The sequence below is a fragment of the Vulpes vulpes genome, chromosome 14 (genome assembly GCF_048418805.1).
Source record: "Vulpes vulpes isolate BD-2025 chromosome 14, VulVul3, whole genome shotgun sequence".
Classification (NCBI taxonomy): Eukaryota; Metazoa; Chordata; class Mammalia; order Carnivora; family Canidae; genus Vulpes; species Vulpes vulpes.
Genome location: NC_132793.1, coordinates 132,139,903 through 132,155,797, shown reverse-complemented (window position 1 = coordinate 132,155,797; position 15,895 = coordinate 132,139,903). Strand labels below are relative to the sequence as shown.

Below are 15,895 nucleotides of genomic sequence, written 5' to 3'. Positions count from 1 at the left end.
TCATAGTAGTATTATGTAGGCTGTTATTTTAAGAACATGTAATAATTAAACATGTAATAAGTTTAGGTGACCTAATGATTTGTTACAGCTTTGTAGTTGTTGGGAAATATTGATTCTAATAACTGGGAGAGTGGTGCTGATGGTGGTGGGGAATTAGATTATTAAATATGAAACTGTTGCATGTCATTAATTTTATAAACAGTTGAAAGCAAAATAAGCAATGTATATAATGATTCTAGTTATTCAATAGTTATTCTTCTCTATAAGTTCTAATTATGATTTAATTCAGTAACATCATAAGTTTCAGGAATGAGGGACAGTTTCTTTTAAAGAATAAAATATAGAGTTGAAGATGAACAGTATTTATTGCCCCATTATATAATATTCCTTAAGTTTAGTTATTGGATTTGTTTTGCTTTGTTTTCATTTTTATATTTGCTTATTTTAAAATATTTTTAATCATTCCTTTCATCATAGAGTATAGTAATATTCTAAATCCCACTCCTATAATAGTAATATTTATATCTTATTTTAGGGAAGCTATGCGAAATTACTTAAAAGAGCGAGGGGATCAAACAGTACTTATTCTTCATGCAAAAGTTGCACAGAAGTCATATGGAAATGAAAAAAGGTAAGGTCGTTTTTCTGGTGGGTAGTTAATTGTAGCTATCAAGTGAACTTGCAAATGATTTATTAATACACAAGTAAGAGGTGGTTTCTTTTATTGGGTTAATTTGTAAGTACAAAATGAAAAATAGGGCATTTGTCTCTGTTGAAAGGGAGAAACAAAGTGAATTGTGGCATATATAGTAAAGATCATCTGGCTAGATCCCCGATGTCATGAAATAAAATAATCCATAAATTGCCCATGATGGGGGGTGGGCAGCCCACATGATATTCCCTAAGTATTTCGGTGGTGCATTAGCTTGTTCAAAAAATAGCTCTCCTTTTGGTGGAACATGTAGTTTTATAAACATGTGACCTCCCCAAAGTACTTTTGAAAAGGAGAAGGCTAAACAAATCCCTGAATTTGAACCGTGGAGTGATTATAAAGAAAAGAGCTCCCAGTCCTCTCTACCTAGACCGTGTGCCTATTCAGGTTAAGAAAAAATAGCAAAACTGAGTTAGTACTCACTTTGTACTACTGAGAATGTGGCCACTGCGGAAATAACCTAGAAGTCAGATTAGCAGAATTAAAGTATAACAAAGTGATCTTCATATTTAGTATTTGCTGCAGTATCTTAACAAATTTCAGCATTCAAGATGTATAATTATAAACTTTTGCTGTTTGGTTTTTCATTTGGTTGCTGGGATTTTCTTGTCTTTGGGACTTCTTTGAGACTGTTAAGCATTTTGTAGACAAAGGCTGCTTGTGAGGGAAGATGAAAGATTTTCTGGATTTTGGTCAGAAAGGCACCAAACTGAAGTGAGAGAAAGAATGAGAACTCAGGGTTGGGTGTTGGGTTGAAAGGGATGACTGATATTTTAGAGTTTGTGAGATAACTTAGAATTTTAGAGTTTGTGAGAAAACTTAGCATAATGCATAAGAGGAGCAAAATGTAACTGTGTGATTAATTCCTGTGCTGGAAGAAAGTTAAGAATCTCTTAAAGTCCTCTCAATCCAAGCTGAGATGATGGTGAATCTCTTTTACTAGTAAGACTTAACCTTCTCATTTATAATTAAATATGGGAAGAAGTTGGTATCCACAGTTTCTGAGACACAGAACCAAATCAAGATAGTGGCTCCTTTTTCTTATGACATTGTTACTGGATATTCTGGGGTTTTTTGTTTGTTTGTTTTTTGTTTTTTTGTTTTTTTAACTAATGTAATTGGGTGTGTGTGCAGAGCAGATTGTCTCTCGAAGAAACAGAACAAGTAAACACCCTCAATATTTGATTAGTCTAGCAGGCCAGACTTACACTTCATAATAAACCTGAAGAAACACTTGCCCTTTATTCAGCTCCAATTAGGGACCCGACTGGAAATGCCTTACAGATATTTTAAATTTTTAATCCTCAGAATAATCTTGTAAAGTCAGTATGTTATAATCCTCATTCTGTGAATGAGGAAATGAAAGATTAGAGACTTTAATATGCCTAGGTTCATCTTAATTTAAGAATCCATGGAGCCAGGATTAGAACCCCTGTGACTATAACTCCAAATTTCCTATTTTTTATTGCCCTAATTTTCATAGTTTTCCATTTTGTGTCTGAGTGTTGGTCACATATAGTAGAGTTGAAGATGGAGGAGATGATAATGCCTAAAGAACAAAAACTTTGTGAACTTTGCTTTGGATCGTTCCTTTACTATCAGCTGAGAGAACCTGGGCTGCGTCTAATGGAAATCATTAGTAGATGTGTGTTTATTGCTGTTCTTTCTCTGGGTTTTTGAAGGTGCATTTTGGTGCAACTGGGTTCATTCATTAATTCATTTATTCCTTATTTTGGTTAGGAAATTAGGTGCCAGTACTATACAAAAGGATCTTTACTAGGAATTTTGAAAGTCACTGTGTCATTTAATACTGGATAACTGAGGCCCCAAGGGGAAAGTAGAAAGGAACAGCTACTTAAGAAGTTATGCCTAAGTCCAAATGAGGTTCCTTCCTGTTAGTCACTATCAAAAATAAATGAGGACAAAGAGATAGTGCCTTCTCAAGTAGGTGATTTAAAGGTTATCCTTTGTTGTGATTGCCTTTGTTTTCACTTCCTCTCTATTTGGGTATGTCCTGGCTTGTCTAAGACACCAGGTAAAGCAGAGCTTGAAGAATCTAAGCTTCTGGCCTCCGAAGAATGAAGAAATAAAAAGGCCAAAGGAACTATTTTCCTGTGTTTTTACATATTTGTGTTATTAAAATTTCAGAGTAGATATGTATTCATTTTACAACAAAGGGTGAAAACCTATTAAAATTACTTGATTTTAAAAAAGGATTAGTGGTAAGGAACTGCTCGTGTGGTCCAGCCTCCTGGACGAAGTCTGGCCCCTTACTGGTGGCATACACAGTGGAAAGAGTAAGATCTGCCTTCTTTCTTGTTAATCCAAATTCAGGCCTTTCTGAAAAGCTGCTAAGGCATAAGGCACAAGGTAACTTGGGGACATGACCACAGTCTTCTTGGCTATAAAATAACTCCAGTGAATGATGCTAGAAATACTAGGTCAGGAAAATTTATCCTTAAATTTTAAATTGTCCTTGGTATTAACTTTGGTGCCTAATAACAAATATTTACTTTTTTGGACATCTGGTCACTGATGTTAATGATTAGTTTTACTTTTTCATTAAAGAAGATTATTCCAGGTTAAAGTAAAATGACTTTTAAAAAGATTATTTTGTCTGGAGGAAAATTTTCATTAATCACAAGGAAACTACATTTGACATATTAGTATTCCTTCAACTTTGTGTCAACGGAAGTCATTAAGCAGTAGTGAAGATGATAGAGATGCTGTTGAGGCGACAATAAAGCCACGTAGACAATGAGGTGATGCTCCTGAAGTCATACTGAGAATGTGTTTTAAATGAGGTAACTGTGGTGTGTAAAAACATTTCTATTTTGGTACTTTGGGATTGAATAATCATCAAAGGATAATGATTCTGCAAAGGTCAGATAACATAAATGATGTTTGGATTTTGTCTAACCTAAACTATTTTATGTATTGGGCTGAATGAAAAGGCTTCTTTGAATCTGTAAGGTATTTTCCAGACCCCATCTCCTGGTTTGAGGAAAAAGTTGTTGAATCATTCTCTGAAAATAAAGACTGATTGTTTAAACTAGGAAATGAGCAACATTGTAAATGTGTGCATATTGCCACCAAGTGGCAGGAAAAAAGCATTGTTTGTCACAGTTGCTAGATAGAGCTATGTAAGGGGACATGCAGAAAATCAAGGCACATTGTTTTGTAGCATATTCTTTTATAGTGGCTCTTAAACTCTGGGAGCTGGCCACTTGTTGGTCAGACTTTTCACAGTATTTGGTACATACTGACCAACTGCCCAAATTTAAAAACTCAGTGATTCCATATGGCAGTATCAGGTGTATTTTAATTTTTCTTCTGTCAATTAGGTGACTTTTTTTTAATCCTCACTCCCTTTAATTTCCTTTTTCTTTTTTGTATAGTTTTTTATTGGAGTTCAATTTGCCAACATAGAGTGTAACACCCAGTGCTAATCTCATCTAGTGCCCCCTCAGTGCCTGTCACCCAGTCACCCCAACCCACCCCCCCGCCCACCTCTCCTTCCACTACCCCTTGTTTGTTTCTCAGAGTTAGGAGTCTCTTATAATCTCTCACCCTCTCTGATTTTTCCCACTCATTTTCTCTCCTTTCCCCTATAATCCCTTTTATTATTCTTTTATATTCCCCACATGAGTGAAACCATGTAATGTTTGTCCTTCTCCAATTGACTTACTTCACTCAGCATAATACCTTCCAGTTCCATCCATGTTGAAACAAATGGTGGATATTCATCATTTCTAGAGAGCCTTTCCTCTGATATCAGGAACACAACAGGGATGTCTACTCTCACCACTGCTTATTCAACATAGTACTAGAAGTCCTAGCCTCAGCAATCAGACAACAGAAAGAAATAAAAGGCATTCAAATTGGCAAAGAGGTCAAACTCTCCCTCTTCACAGATGACATGATACTGTACTTAGAAAACCCAAAAGAAAAAAAAAAGAAAAGAAAAAAGAAAACCCAAAAGAGGGCAGCCCCGGTGGCCCAGCGGTTTAGCACCACCTTCAGCCCAGGGCGTGATCCTGAAGACCCAGGATCGAGTACCGCGTCGGGCTCCCTGCACGGAGTCTGCTTCTGCCTCTCTGCCTCTCTCTCTCTCTGTGATCTCATGAATAAATAAATAAAAATTTTTTTAAAAAAAAGAAAACATGGAAGACTCCACCCCAAGATCGCTAGAACTCATACAGCAATTCGGCAGTGTGGCAGGATACAAAATCAATGCCCAGAAATCAGTGACATTTCTATACCCTAACAATGAGACTGAAGAAAGAGAAATTAAGGAGTCAGTCCCATTTACAGTTGCACCCAAAAGCATAAGGTACCTAGGAATAAACCTAACCTAAGAGGTAGAGGATCTCTACCCTAAAAACTACAGAACACTTCTGAAAGAAATTGAGGAAGACCCAAAGAGATGGAAAAATTTCCTTTCTTTTGTCTGTGTTCTTTTGCTGTGTGTATGCTTATCTTCTATTTAATGATGTTACTACTGAAGTCTTTGGAAATGCAAACCTGACTCATTAGCTGTTTCCTAGGGGGTGACAATATTGGGGTGTTTAAAATATGGTTTTCATCAACGCATTATATAGAAATAGTCTTGACATTTAGATTGTACTGGATTTGCTGTTTTCTTACATTGCGACTTTTTTAAATTGTTGTAGAGTTGACAAAAAACACAAGGCATTTGTGAAGTCTTTATTTTTCTTATTGGAAGGCACTTTCAATATAGAATCTTGTCTGAGTTTTAAGTGATAAAGAATTCATTGGCAACCTAATTTTATACCTTGTTTATGCCATTTTATCACAATACTCTTGAGAAAGCCAGTACTACCCAATCTTCTACAGTTTTAACCCTCTTTATATTATTTTAGGTGTGAGATAAAAATATCTTTTATGATAACTTGTTGAGATTTGACTCCCATGTCTGGTACACTCTACTGAAGCACCACTCTGAATTTTATAGCTGGTATACCAGTTTACTAAGGAATTTTAATATCAGCGTTCAATTTAAAAAAAAAAAAAAACACTAATAGGAGGCAAGTTTCCTAAATTGATGCCTTCTCAACCTCCCAATAGTGTGCCAGCTAGGTATTTGAGTCTGTGCCATGGTAAGCATTGGGAGGCTCCCAGTGTGAGAGGCCAGAAAGATCCCTGCCGTAGACTTGAATTGAGCCAACTCCAGTACTAGCCCAGCTACTCCAGGCATCCCTCCAAACTTGGAGTGACCTGGAGCTGAGCCCACTACCTCGGCTGTGACCTCTGTATCCACAGCCACAGTGAGAGTATGTAGGCATGAAAGCTGCTCTGCTGCCTTTTTATTGCTTTAGATAAATATGAGAAGACTTCAGTGGCTTCCCTCCTCACTCAGCTTGACCCCCAGGGCCTACTTCATCTTCTTCTCCATTACCTAGGTTTCATCTTCTATTCTCAACTCCAGCCACACTGGTCTGTGTTTGTTTAGACACAGTCTGTTTTAGTCCTTCCTACTGTAGAGCCTTTACACTTGATTTTCCCTCAACTGAAATACTCCTACCCCAGCTACCCATTGCTTTAGGATGTAACTCGGGCTTACCTTTTAAGGAAGCTTTCCCTGGCTACGTAGGTATTCTACATTTTAAGTACTCCTTATCTGCTTAATTTTTTCCCTCAGTACTTCTCACCAGCTAACAGAATATATAAGCTACCTTACTCATTTATGTTTTGTTTTGTTTTTTTTTAAATTGTGTGTCACTTCTATTAGAGTGTGAATTCCATCAGGACAGAAATTTTTGTCTTTTTTTTTTTTTTTTTTTTTTGACTCCTATATTCCCAGTGCCTCATACACTAGGGGTACAGACTAGGGGTGTAATAATTTGGTAAATTAATGAATATTACATAAACCCAGCTCACGTCTTATAAATTAATATAAATTACTCCTAAAGTAGTCTTTAGAGTTGAGTGAAAAGTAGTTGTTACATAGTTTTGATTCAGTTCAGTCAATATTGTAGTAGGTGCTAAGGGGGGAAACAAACAAAAAGTAGATACTAACTACCTTTAGGAAGGGCTGAGGCCAAATCCACCCTGGTGTTGTCAGTGTGTTACATACATACACACAAATAGGCACATGTACACATTTTGTCACTTAAGCCTGCGCGCTCTTGGCCTACAAAGTGTTAAAAAACATAAATTAGTGGCTAAATTTTATAAGGAACTTCATATTAAATTTAATTTCAAGCATCTGTTGAACAATTGGAGGATGTGACCAACACTAGGTCCACATGCCAGTAGTTGAGCAAAGTGTGTGTTCACAGGCTTGCTATTCTGTATTGTGCCTCGTTATCATCAGAATCACACACCAATAGCTGCTTATCATTGCATTTAAGTTCTTCTTTTTCTTCTAGTAGGCTTAAAAGAAATAAAAATTTTCCTTTACTCATAACTATACAGAAATTGGGAATTACCATCAGGACTGTGTGTTTTCAAGAAAGAAAGGAGGGAACCTACTTCTTCGTGTAATTAAAGGATATTCCTACTTATTTATTGTAGCCTGGTTCACCCACTAAATTACTTACCTGGCTACTATTTGAGTTTACTTAGCTCCTATTTGAGTAGGTATTTGGTTTTCAGACCCCTTGATGAGACATGGTGTAAACGTTTTAAAGTATGCACAAGCCAATATGTATAATTGAGCAAAAGCAAATTATACCCTGTGTAAGGACCGGATTGATGATCTGAGCTATAAAATAGGGGCTTCAGCTAGGCTTTGAAATAGATATTTTTTAATTGCTAGAGAGAAAATAGCAGTTGACTCTTGGACTACATGGGTTTAGTCTGCAGGGTCTACTTATGTGCATATTTTTTTCAATTAATACTATATATTACAAATGTATTTTTCTTAAGATTTTCTTAATATTTTCTTTTGTCTAGCTTTGTTGTGAGAATACAGCATATAATACATATAAGATACAAAGTATGTGTTGACTGTTTATGTTAATGGTAAGGCTTCCTGGTCAACAGTAGGCTATTTGTAGTTAAGTTTTGGGGGAGTCAGAAGTTAGACATGGATTTTTTTTTTTGCTGCATAGAAAGCTGGCACCCCTAACCCCCACAGTGTTCAAGGGTCAACGATATAAGGAAGTTATTCTAGGTGGGAAGAATTTTTGAAGGCAGGTTTTTTGGCAGCTAGCAAACCAAATCCGTTGGTAATCTGTGAGTTGAAAAGGTACAATGTCATTGTTGTTTCAGTCATCCACTTGCACCAGGTGTTCAGGGTGGAACATACAGAAAACATAGTAATCCAGTCATTCACTTTGCTTTTAATTTTTCTATTAATATTTTGAAAACTTCTACTTTGGAAGCTGCTCTTACTCTGTTTTCCAGGTTAAGTATATTAGCCCTAACAATAGTGTCCTTGATTAATAATATATCATTTTTGAGTAGACCTTAATTAATAATTGCAGATTCCGCAGTGGTGTATCATCTTCTGTAGCCTTTTAGACTTCATTGGATTTGCTGAATTCCAATAGTTCAGAATTCTGAGCTCTATGAAAATTAAAGGGAGACTCCCTGCTCCAAAAAGTATTTAATGTAATTGATTGCATAATTCCAGTATAGATGAACCTGCTCTGAACAAATGTAGTTTTTGTGGAAGCCTTGATTTCTGTGCTCTGGACATGACTATTTGCATTTCAAAAGGCTTCACCAAAATGTTTCGTTAGGAGGTTACTTATGCAGTTCAATATAATTTTGTATTCATATGTTCAAGGAAAGGAAATATTTTTCTTGAATCTAATTGCATTTTTGTGTGTGTGGTGTGTGTGGTGTGTGTGTGTGTGTGTGTGTGTGTGTGTGTGGTGTGTGTGTGTGTGTGTGTGTTTCCCCCACTGTTTCAGGTTTTTTTGCCCTCCTCCTTGTGTGTATCTTATGGGCAGTGGATGGAAGAAAAAAAAAGAACAAATGGAACGGGATGGTTGTTCTGAACAAGAGTCTCAACCATGTGCATTTATTGGAATAGGAAATAGTGACCAAGAAATGCAGCAGCTGAACTTGGAAGGAAAGGTAAATTAAAACGGTGTTGGTTCTCCTAAAAGGCACCATGGCAGCATGTGGTTTTCTTATTTGTTTTTGTGGTGGTGATTTTTTTTCTTTTTATGGCTTTTGGTAGCAATATTCTGAACACCTTCCCACAGATACACACAGCCTCACCCATCAGAGATAAAGTTCTCAAATAGCTATGGTCTAGTAATGAGCTTGTGGACATCTAAAAGTGACATGCAGCAAGCTTCCTCAGCTTGGGGGCAGTTTTAGCAGGCTGTGAAAAAAGTTCCATTGGAAGCCAATAATAATTTAAAAGCCTAATCTCTCATGTGTCTGACGGGTATATGAGACTCAATAAACAGAGAAAATACACAGTTCAATAATATTTTACTCTCAGTCTTATATGGAAACAGAGAGAAATTCTTAGAAGTATTTACCTGGGTTGTAAAGATTGTAAATGTCTAGCTTCTCTGTGGAACAAAACTACGCTATTGACAAAAATGGCCACAATTAGCTTTACTCAGACTTTTAGGGGTTTTCTTTAATTTGTTAGGAAATGGAATTTATTTATTAGTTTTATTAATTGTATTTTATTAGAAACTAATCATTTCAGTCTATACCTTTAGTATTCAAAAATAGTTCTTACTGAGTTAGCATTTTGCTATTATTTTTTTCCCTTGATATTAAAGTTCGAAAAATGGTTTGTTCTCAACGATCATATGAATCTCTTTTAAAATAATACAAAAGAAGCTATTTCCTCATTCAGTAAATCTTCACTGACTATCTTAGTGTTTGCCTTATCGTAGTTGGCAGTGGGGATGGGGGCTGGCAGGTAACATTGAAGGTGATGAGCTAGACACAGAATGCACACTAAGAAGCCTTAATGGCCTTCTTCAAATATTTTTATGACATTTGTATCTTTATAATTTTTATAAATAAAACTTATCAACTATGTATTTTTAAATTAGGTTGGTAGTAAAGCTTATTACCATAAAGGTGGTTTCATTTTAAAAGAAAATATAACAGTAAGAAATATATCTAAATTATGGCCCTTGAGCCCAAGGATATATTTAAGTGATAGGCTGATCTGATAGGTCTTAGCTGTGTCTCCCCTATTTTACTATTCTGTAGAAAGTCTCAAGAGTTATAGGTCTCCACTTAGACACTTGGTACTATGAAATGAATACTTAGGTAGGTAGTGAGAAGCCGGAGATTGTAGCTACCAGTGTATACAACTGTTAACCGAATTCCATTGCTTGCTTTAACCAGTTCCAGCTTCCAGCATTTTATTTTACTTTATTTTATTTTATTTTATTTTATTTTATTTTATTTTATTTTATTTTATTTTATCTTATTTTGCTTTAAGATTTTATTTATTTATTCATGAGAGACACAGAGAGAGGCAGAGACACAGGCAGAGGAAGAAGCAGGCTCCATGCAGGGAGTCAGATGTGGGACTTGATCCCGGGACTCTAGGATCACACCCTGAGCGGGACTCCAGGATCACACCCTGAGCGGAAAGCAGAAACTCAGCCACTGAGCCATGCAGGCATCTCCCCGCCCCCTTTTTTTTTTTTTTAATCAGCTTCCAGCATTTTAAAGGAAGTAATAACAAACAAACAGCATCCCCACTTGCCTTTCCCAGCATCGTGGCTTAGTATTCTTTCTTCAACTTATATCATTATATTCTTTCCCCAAGCCTTAAAAATTCACAGAAGACAAAAGAATACCTGAAACCTTGTGCATTAACTAGTATTGAAAGCATCTACTAATGGGGTAGTATAATGTCTATAAGCCAAATATTAAGTTACTAGTTAATACTAGTTTTAATGAAAAATGCTATTAGAGAAGTCTCACATTATATAAAGTTAAGACTTGTTGAGAGTGAGCAGAAACGCATTCCAGGTGGAAGGAGCATCTTCTGTGCTTGGAACCTAAAGATGTAAGAACATGGTAGGTGTGGGCCCGTAGGCAAAGACAGCCGGAGCATTACAATGCTGAGCTTCAGAGAGAGGCCCTTTGCTCTTGCCTGTCTCACTTTACCTCCATTCATTTAAGGTAATACTCTTTTCTTTCAACAGTCTGCTCAATGAATGGTTCAATTAGCCATTACTCAAAAAGAAGGAATATTTATTTTTGTACTATTGGGTATTTGTACTTAATATGCATTACAGTAAAGTACTGTATGTAGTGCTTAATATGGTCATGACATTTGACTCTATATTAGTAATATTTTGGATCTGAGATTTCACTTAAGGTTTTAAATTTGTTAAATATTAATTTCCTCAATTTTATATATTACATAATTGGAACTAGGTAAGCAATAAAACATGAATTAATTCCCTGTTTAGCCCACTTGTGTTTTTCTTACATATTTTTAAAAAATATACTCCCTAAACCTCTCTTGCTAGCACTGTTTGTATAATTCACATATTTCTACTTTTGCAGTATTAGATCTGATACTCATTTCGGGGCAAAGGTTTTTTTACTATGGCATGAAGATCTTGTCTTCAAAGAGTTGTTCTTGAATTGTTCATTTTTTACAGAAAGGTTTATTACATGCCATTTTCTATTCTAGAATTTTGTTAGCTAATCTCGCCTTTTAGTATGACAAATGTAACTTTAAATTTTATTTATTTTCTCAAAGCTGTAATACTTTTTCTGAATAGTGAGTCATTCTTCCCCCGCCCCCATGGAATAGAATTTGAGTAGTTTGTAGTCTGTAGTCTTATAGTTGGTTTTTTTTTTTAAATAATGGTTCTAATTAAGTTACCCCAGGTATGATGTTTGTTTGTTTGTTTTATGGATTCAGATTACTCACTTTTGTAAAAATAGGGATACATTTTCCTTTTTTTCCAAAGGGATATACATGCATTTGCTTTTTCCAAATAAAACCCTTTGGGTGAAAGTCTTTTTCCCTTGAGAATTTTTCTTCATTTATTTTTTTTTAAGGTTTTATTTATTCATGAGAGACACGGGGGGGGGGGGGGGGTTGGAGGGCAGAGGCAGAGGGAGAAGCAGGCTCCATGCAGGGAGCCCGATGTGTCCAGGATCACGCCCTAGGCTGAAGGCAGGCGGCGCCAAACCACTGAGCCACCCAGCCATCCTGAATTTGTCTTCATTTAGACAATTTTATTTTTGTTTCCTGTAACTCTCTGCTTTAGTACGTTGATACTTATTTTTCTAGTGTCTTTTATGGTGCAGAACAATTCCATAGTTTAGGCTTAATCTGACCTTCAGTGCTTTTTATTGTATGCGCAGCATCTCTTAGCACTTGGAGATCCTGAGTAAAAGAAGCTGCATGAGTGCGAAGTACTGTTGTTTTCATTTTTCTTATTACTATTATTAACTTTTTCATTTTGTCTTCTACAGTACAAAGCTTCTCAAAGCTTTTACCATACTTCTGAATTTTTGCAAACTTAATTGAGTGTAAAATAGTCATATGGCACCTACATTTTCTTACATGATTTTGTTATTGAGAAGTGAAATAAACTGCGGCATTGTTTTTGTTTTGCTACTAAAATTGCTTGTGATTACAATTAAAAAAATCAAGAACCTAGAGTACATTAGCTATTTCCTAAATGAGTTGCATTTTTCCTAATTTTTAAAAGAAACAACAGAGGTAGTCAAAGAAACTTGTTTAACCTAATTTTAAGGTAGAACATTGATCTTTTAAAAAATATAATTCAAATATTTTAAATATCTAAGCTGTGTTTGAGCATAATTTATCCAATGTGGAAAAAGAGATCAAGAATTCATTTCTTTGCCTAATTCACGGCGATCAGGGGAGTAGGAAAGATTTTAGAATTTGTCATATATATTTGAAACAATAGCATTGAGAGTGTTGCTGCTGTTTTGCTAGTGCAATATCTCCTTAATTCTATCTTGTCAGTTACCAGAATTTATTTTCTGGTAAACTGCCATCTTGATGTGCTTATTTTCTCTGTTACCTTTCAATCTAGTTGTTGTTGTTCTTCTTTTTCTTTTTTCTTTCTTTCTTCTTTTTTTTTTAATTAAGCACTGTCCCCAAAGTGGGGCTTGAACTCAACTGGGAGATCAAAAGTCTCATGCTCTACTGACTGAGCCAGCCAGGCACCCCTCAGTCCAGTCTTTGGATGATATAATAATATGAATTACCCATTGGGTAGAGTCACCACCTTTTTTATAAAGAGTTCTTTAATCTATGTTCATATCACTTAATGGCATTAAAATATTTTATAACTATCCGATTAGTCTAATGCTATTTTCATCAGATTTACAGGTGGTTCTCTAAAGTCTAACTAAGAGAAACACTGCACTATTTTCAAAAGGACCACTGCTAAAAACTCTTAACATAATTCTGTTGAATTCAGATAGCCTTATGTATATGTGTTCTTTGCAGAAATACAGTCATGGGCTTTTTTTTTTTAACTGTAAAATTCTATTTTAAAAAAGACTGCTGTAGCATTGATAATTCTGTGATATAGGTGTAGAGCTATATAAAACAGAAAACTTTTAAAACAGTCTTAGGGTAAAATGGATCACAACGTTAGTATTTTATAGACTTGATAAAGATGACTGACAGTACTTTGTCTTCAGAGATGAATTTCAGTAATTTTTGCAGTTTTATCAGTTATTCATCGAATTCATTCATTGAAAACCTAGCTACGGCCATGCTGAGCTGTAAGTACATAACCAACAAGGTTTTGGTGCTATTGAAATTCTCCTTTTCTTTCACAGAACTATTGCACAGCCAAAACATTGTACATATCTGATTCAGACAAAAGAAAGCACTTCATGTTGTCTGTAAAGATGTTCTACGGCAACAGCGATGACATTGGTGTGTTCCTCAGCAAGCGGATAAAAGTCATTTCCAAACCTTCCAAAAAGAAGCAGTCATTGAAAAATGCTGACTGTATGTATGCTTGAATTTTCTTTTTTGCCACCAATTCCCACCATAAATTGATAAGATAGATTCAACTATATTTTTTTTTTATTAAAATTTTATTTATTTATTTATGATAGTCACACAGAGAGAGAGAGAGAGGCAGAGACACAGGCAGAGGGAGAAGCAGGCTCCATGCACCGGGAGCCCGACGTGGGATTTGATCCCAGGTCTCCAGGATCATGCCCTGGGCCAAAGGCAGGCGCCAAACCGCTGCGCCACCCAGGGATCTCTCAACTATATTTTTAATTAAAAATTAAAAATTGTGCTTTTTGATAGCAAATTTATTTACTAATATTTTTGTGGCCCTCACTTTATCTGAAACTGTCATATTAATTTATTATTGCCACTTTATGGTTTTTGTTTTTTTTTTTTTTAATTGAAATGGACAGTACCTGGTCTAGGGAAATGGTTCCCAACCAGACTGGGTTCTTCACTGCTCCCAGAGGCATATGGAAAAATGGAGGGTTTTTTTCCCTTTTGCCATGAGTGACTAGGGAGTGATGATGGCATTGGGTGTGTTGGGCCAGTGATGCTAAATGTTCTCATTCTCATTCCATGGAGAATTGATCCACCAAAAATGTCAAAAGCTCCTCTTTGAGAGACACTATTCTTAAGCAGGCTTTGGAAGGCCATTCTGAAAACCTAAACAAAAATTTTAATATGGTTACTCTGGCAAAGATTGCTGTCTCATGAGCAAATTTTTGAACTACCAAAGATAAATGCTGTCTGATTTAAATTATAGATTTCAACTCCTACATCTCTTTGCTTTCCTTTATTTTAACTCTCTGTGATGAAAAACTTTCAGACTTAGTAAAAGGGAGAAAGGAGTGTAAGGTGACCATATACCTGGCCTCAACAGGTTTTGCCAGTGCTGTTTTATTATTTCTGTGGCCTCTTCCTTCTCTGACAGGTGGAATATTTTAATGGAAATCTCAGCTATCCTGTTCTTTCAGCCACCATTTCTGCAGGAGTGACTCTAATAGATAACTTTCTTTTTAAGCAACAGTATGCCTAAAAAAGTTGATAGTAGTCCTCTAGTGCCATCTAAAAAGCCAGTCCCTCTGCAGACTTTTTGCAGTTATGTTTCCATGGTTTTTTTTTTTTTTAGCAGTTGGCCTGTTCAAACTTGGATCCAAAGAAGGTCCATACGTTTTAATCTGTAATAGGGTATTCTCTCCCCCTCCAACCTTTTCTTCCATGTTGTTGGTTGAAGAAACTGGGCATTTTTCTTTTGGAATTTCCATATTCTGAATCTGGCTGATTACATGTGCTTCTGTCTCTCATATTTTCCATAAACTGCTGGTTAGACTTAAAGACTTAGTTTAGAATTAGGTGGTCCTCTATATGTTTGTTTCCTTCAAATCAGAAGCCATATGATATCTGATCACCCCACTTCTTGATCCTTAAAATTGTTTAGAGTAAGTTGAGCTGTTTTTAGCCTAATCCATCCGTTACAGAGTTCCTCAGCAACCTTAACTATTGATGATTGCTGCTTAAATCCAGCGTTTTATGAAGGGCTTTTTCTAATTCTTTTACTTATAACTTAATTTGTTAGCAGTTTGTTTCAAGTATAGTCTACAGAGGAAAGGCAGGATGAATGCTTATTTACTAATTTGTAGCATAACAATAATAGTATTCTTTTAAAGTGCCCAGTGAGGTTTTAGGAGTTTTGTGTAGTTTAATTGCTTTTGTTTTGTTTCATTATGTTTTATTATGAACTTACTGAGTTTTTGTGTATTGGTTGGTTTTAGTTCTCTCAGTCATTATTATTGTAATCATTTACTTTATATTATGGAAGTTTTCAAATAGAATACAGTAGAAAGTTACATAATTACATGAAACCTCTTGTGTTCATCATCTAACTTTGGCAGTGATCTTAACTGTAGGCCAGTCTTACTTCATCTATACTCCTCTCCCACCCTGCTTTCCTCTGCCTCATTTTAGTTTGTTGTAAATCCAAGACAAATCATCTATAAATATGTATCTCTGAAAGATAGGGGCTCTTGGATTTTTTTTAATATAATTATAAAACTATGATCACATAAAAACAAATATGTCATAAAACAACTATAAAAAAATAATTTCTTCATCTCATCAAATACCTAGTCGATCAAATATAAAATTGTCTAAAATGTTATTTTTTAAGTTTTTTGTTTGAATCACAATTCACATTTTGAATCTCCACCAGAAATAATGTGTAGACACGTCCTTGAGTATTTATCATCTGT

The 15,895-nt window shown here is 35.5% G+C and overlaps 1 protein-coding gene across 14 annotated transcripts in view; it reads left to right on the top strand.

Moving 5' to 3' along the window:
- The window catches only part of RBPJ (recombination signal binding protein for immunoglobulin kappa J region), a 226,781-nt gene that overhangs the window by 198,364 nt on the left and 12,522 nt on the right, over nt 1–15,895 (top strand). For all 14 annotated transcript variants that reach the window (XM_072737942.1, XM_072737941.1, XM_072737950.1 and 11 more), the window contains 3 exons: nt 536–631; nt 8,596–8,761; nt 13,460–13,634. In XM_072737942.1, the coding sequence (XP_072594043.1) occupies nt 536–631; nt 8,596–8,761; nt 13,460–13,634 (437 nt within the window). The remainder of the gene's footprint in view (nt 1–535; nt 632–8,595; nt 8,762–13,459; nt 13,635–15,895) is intronic.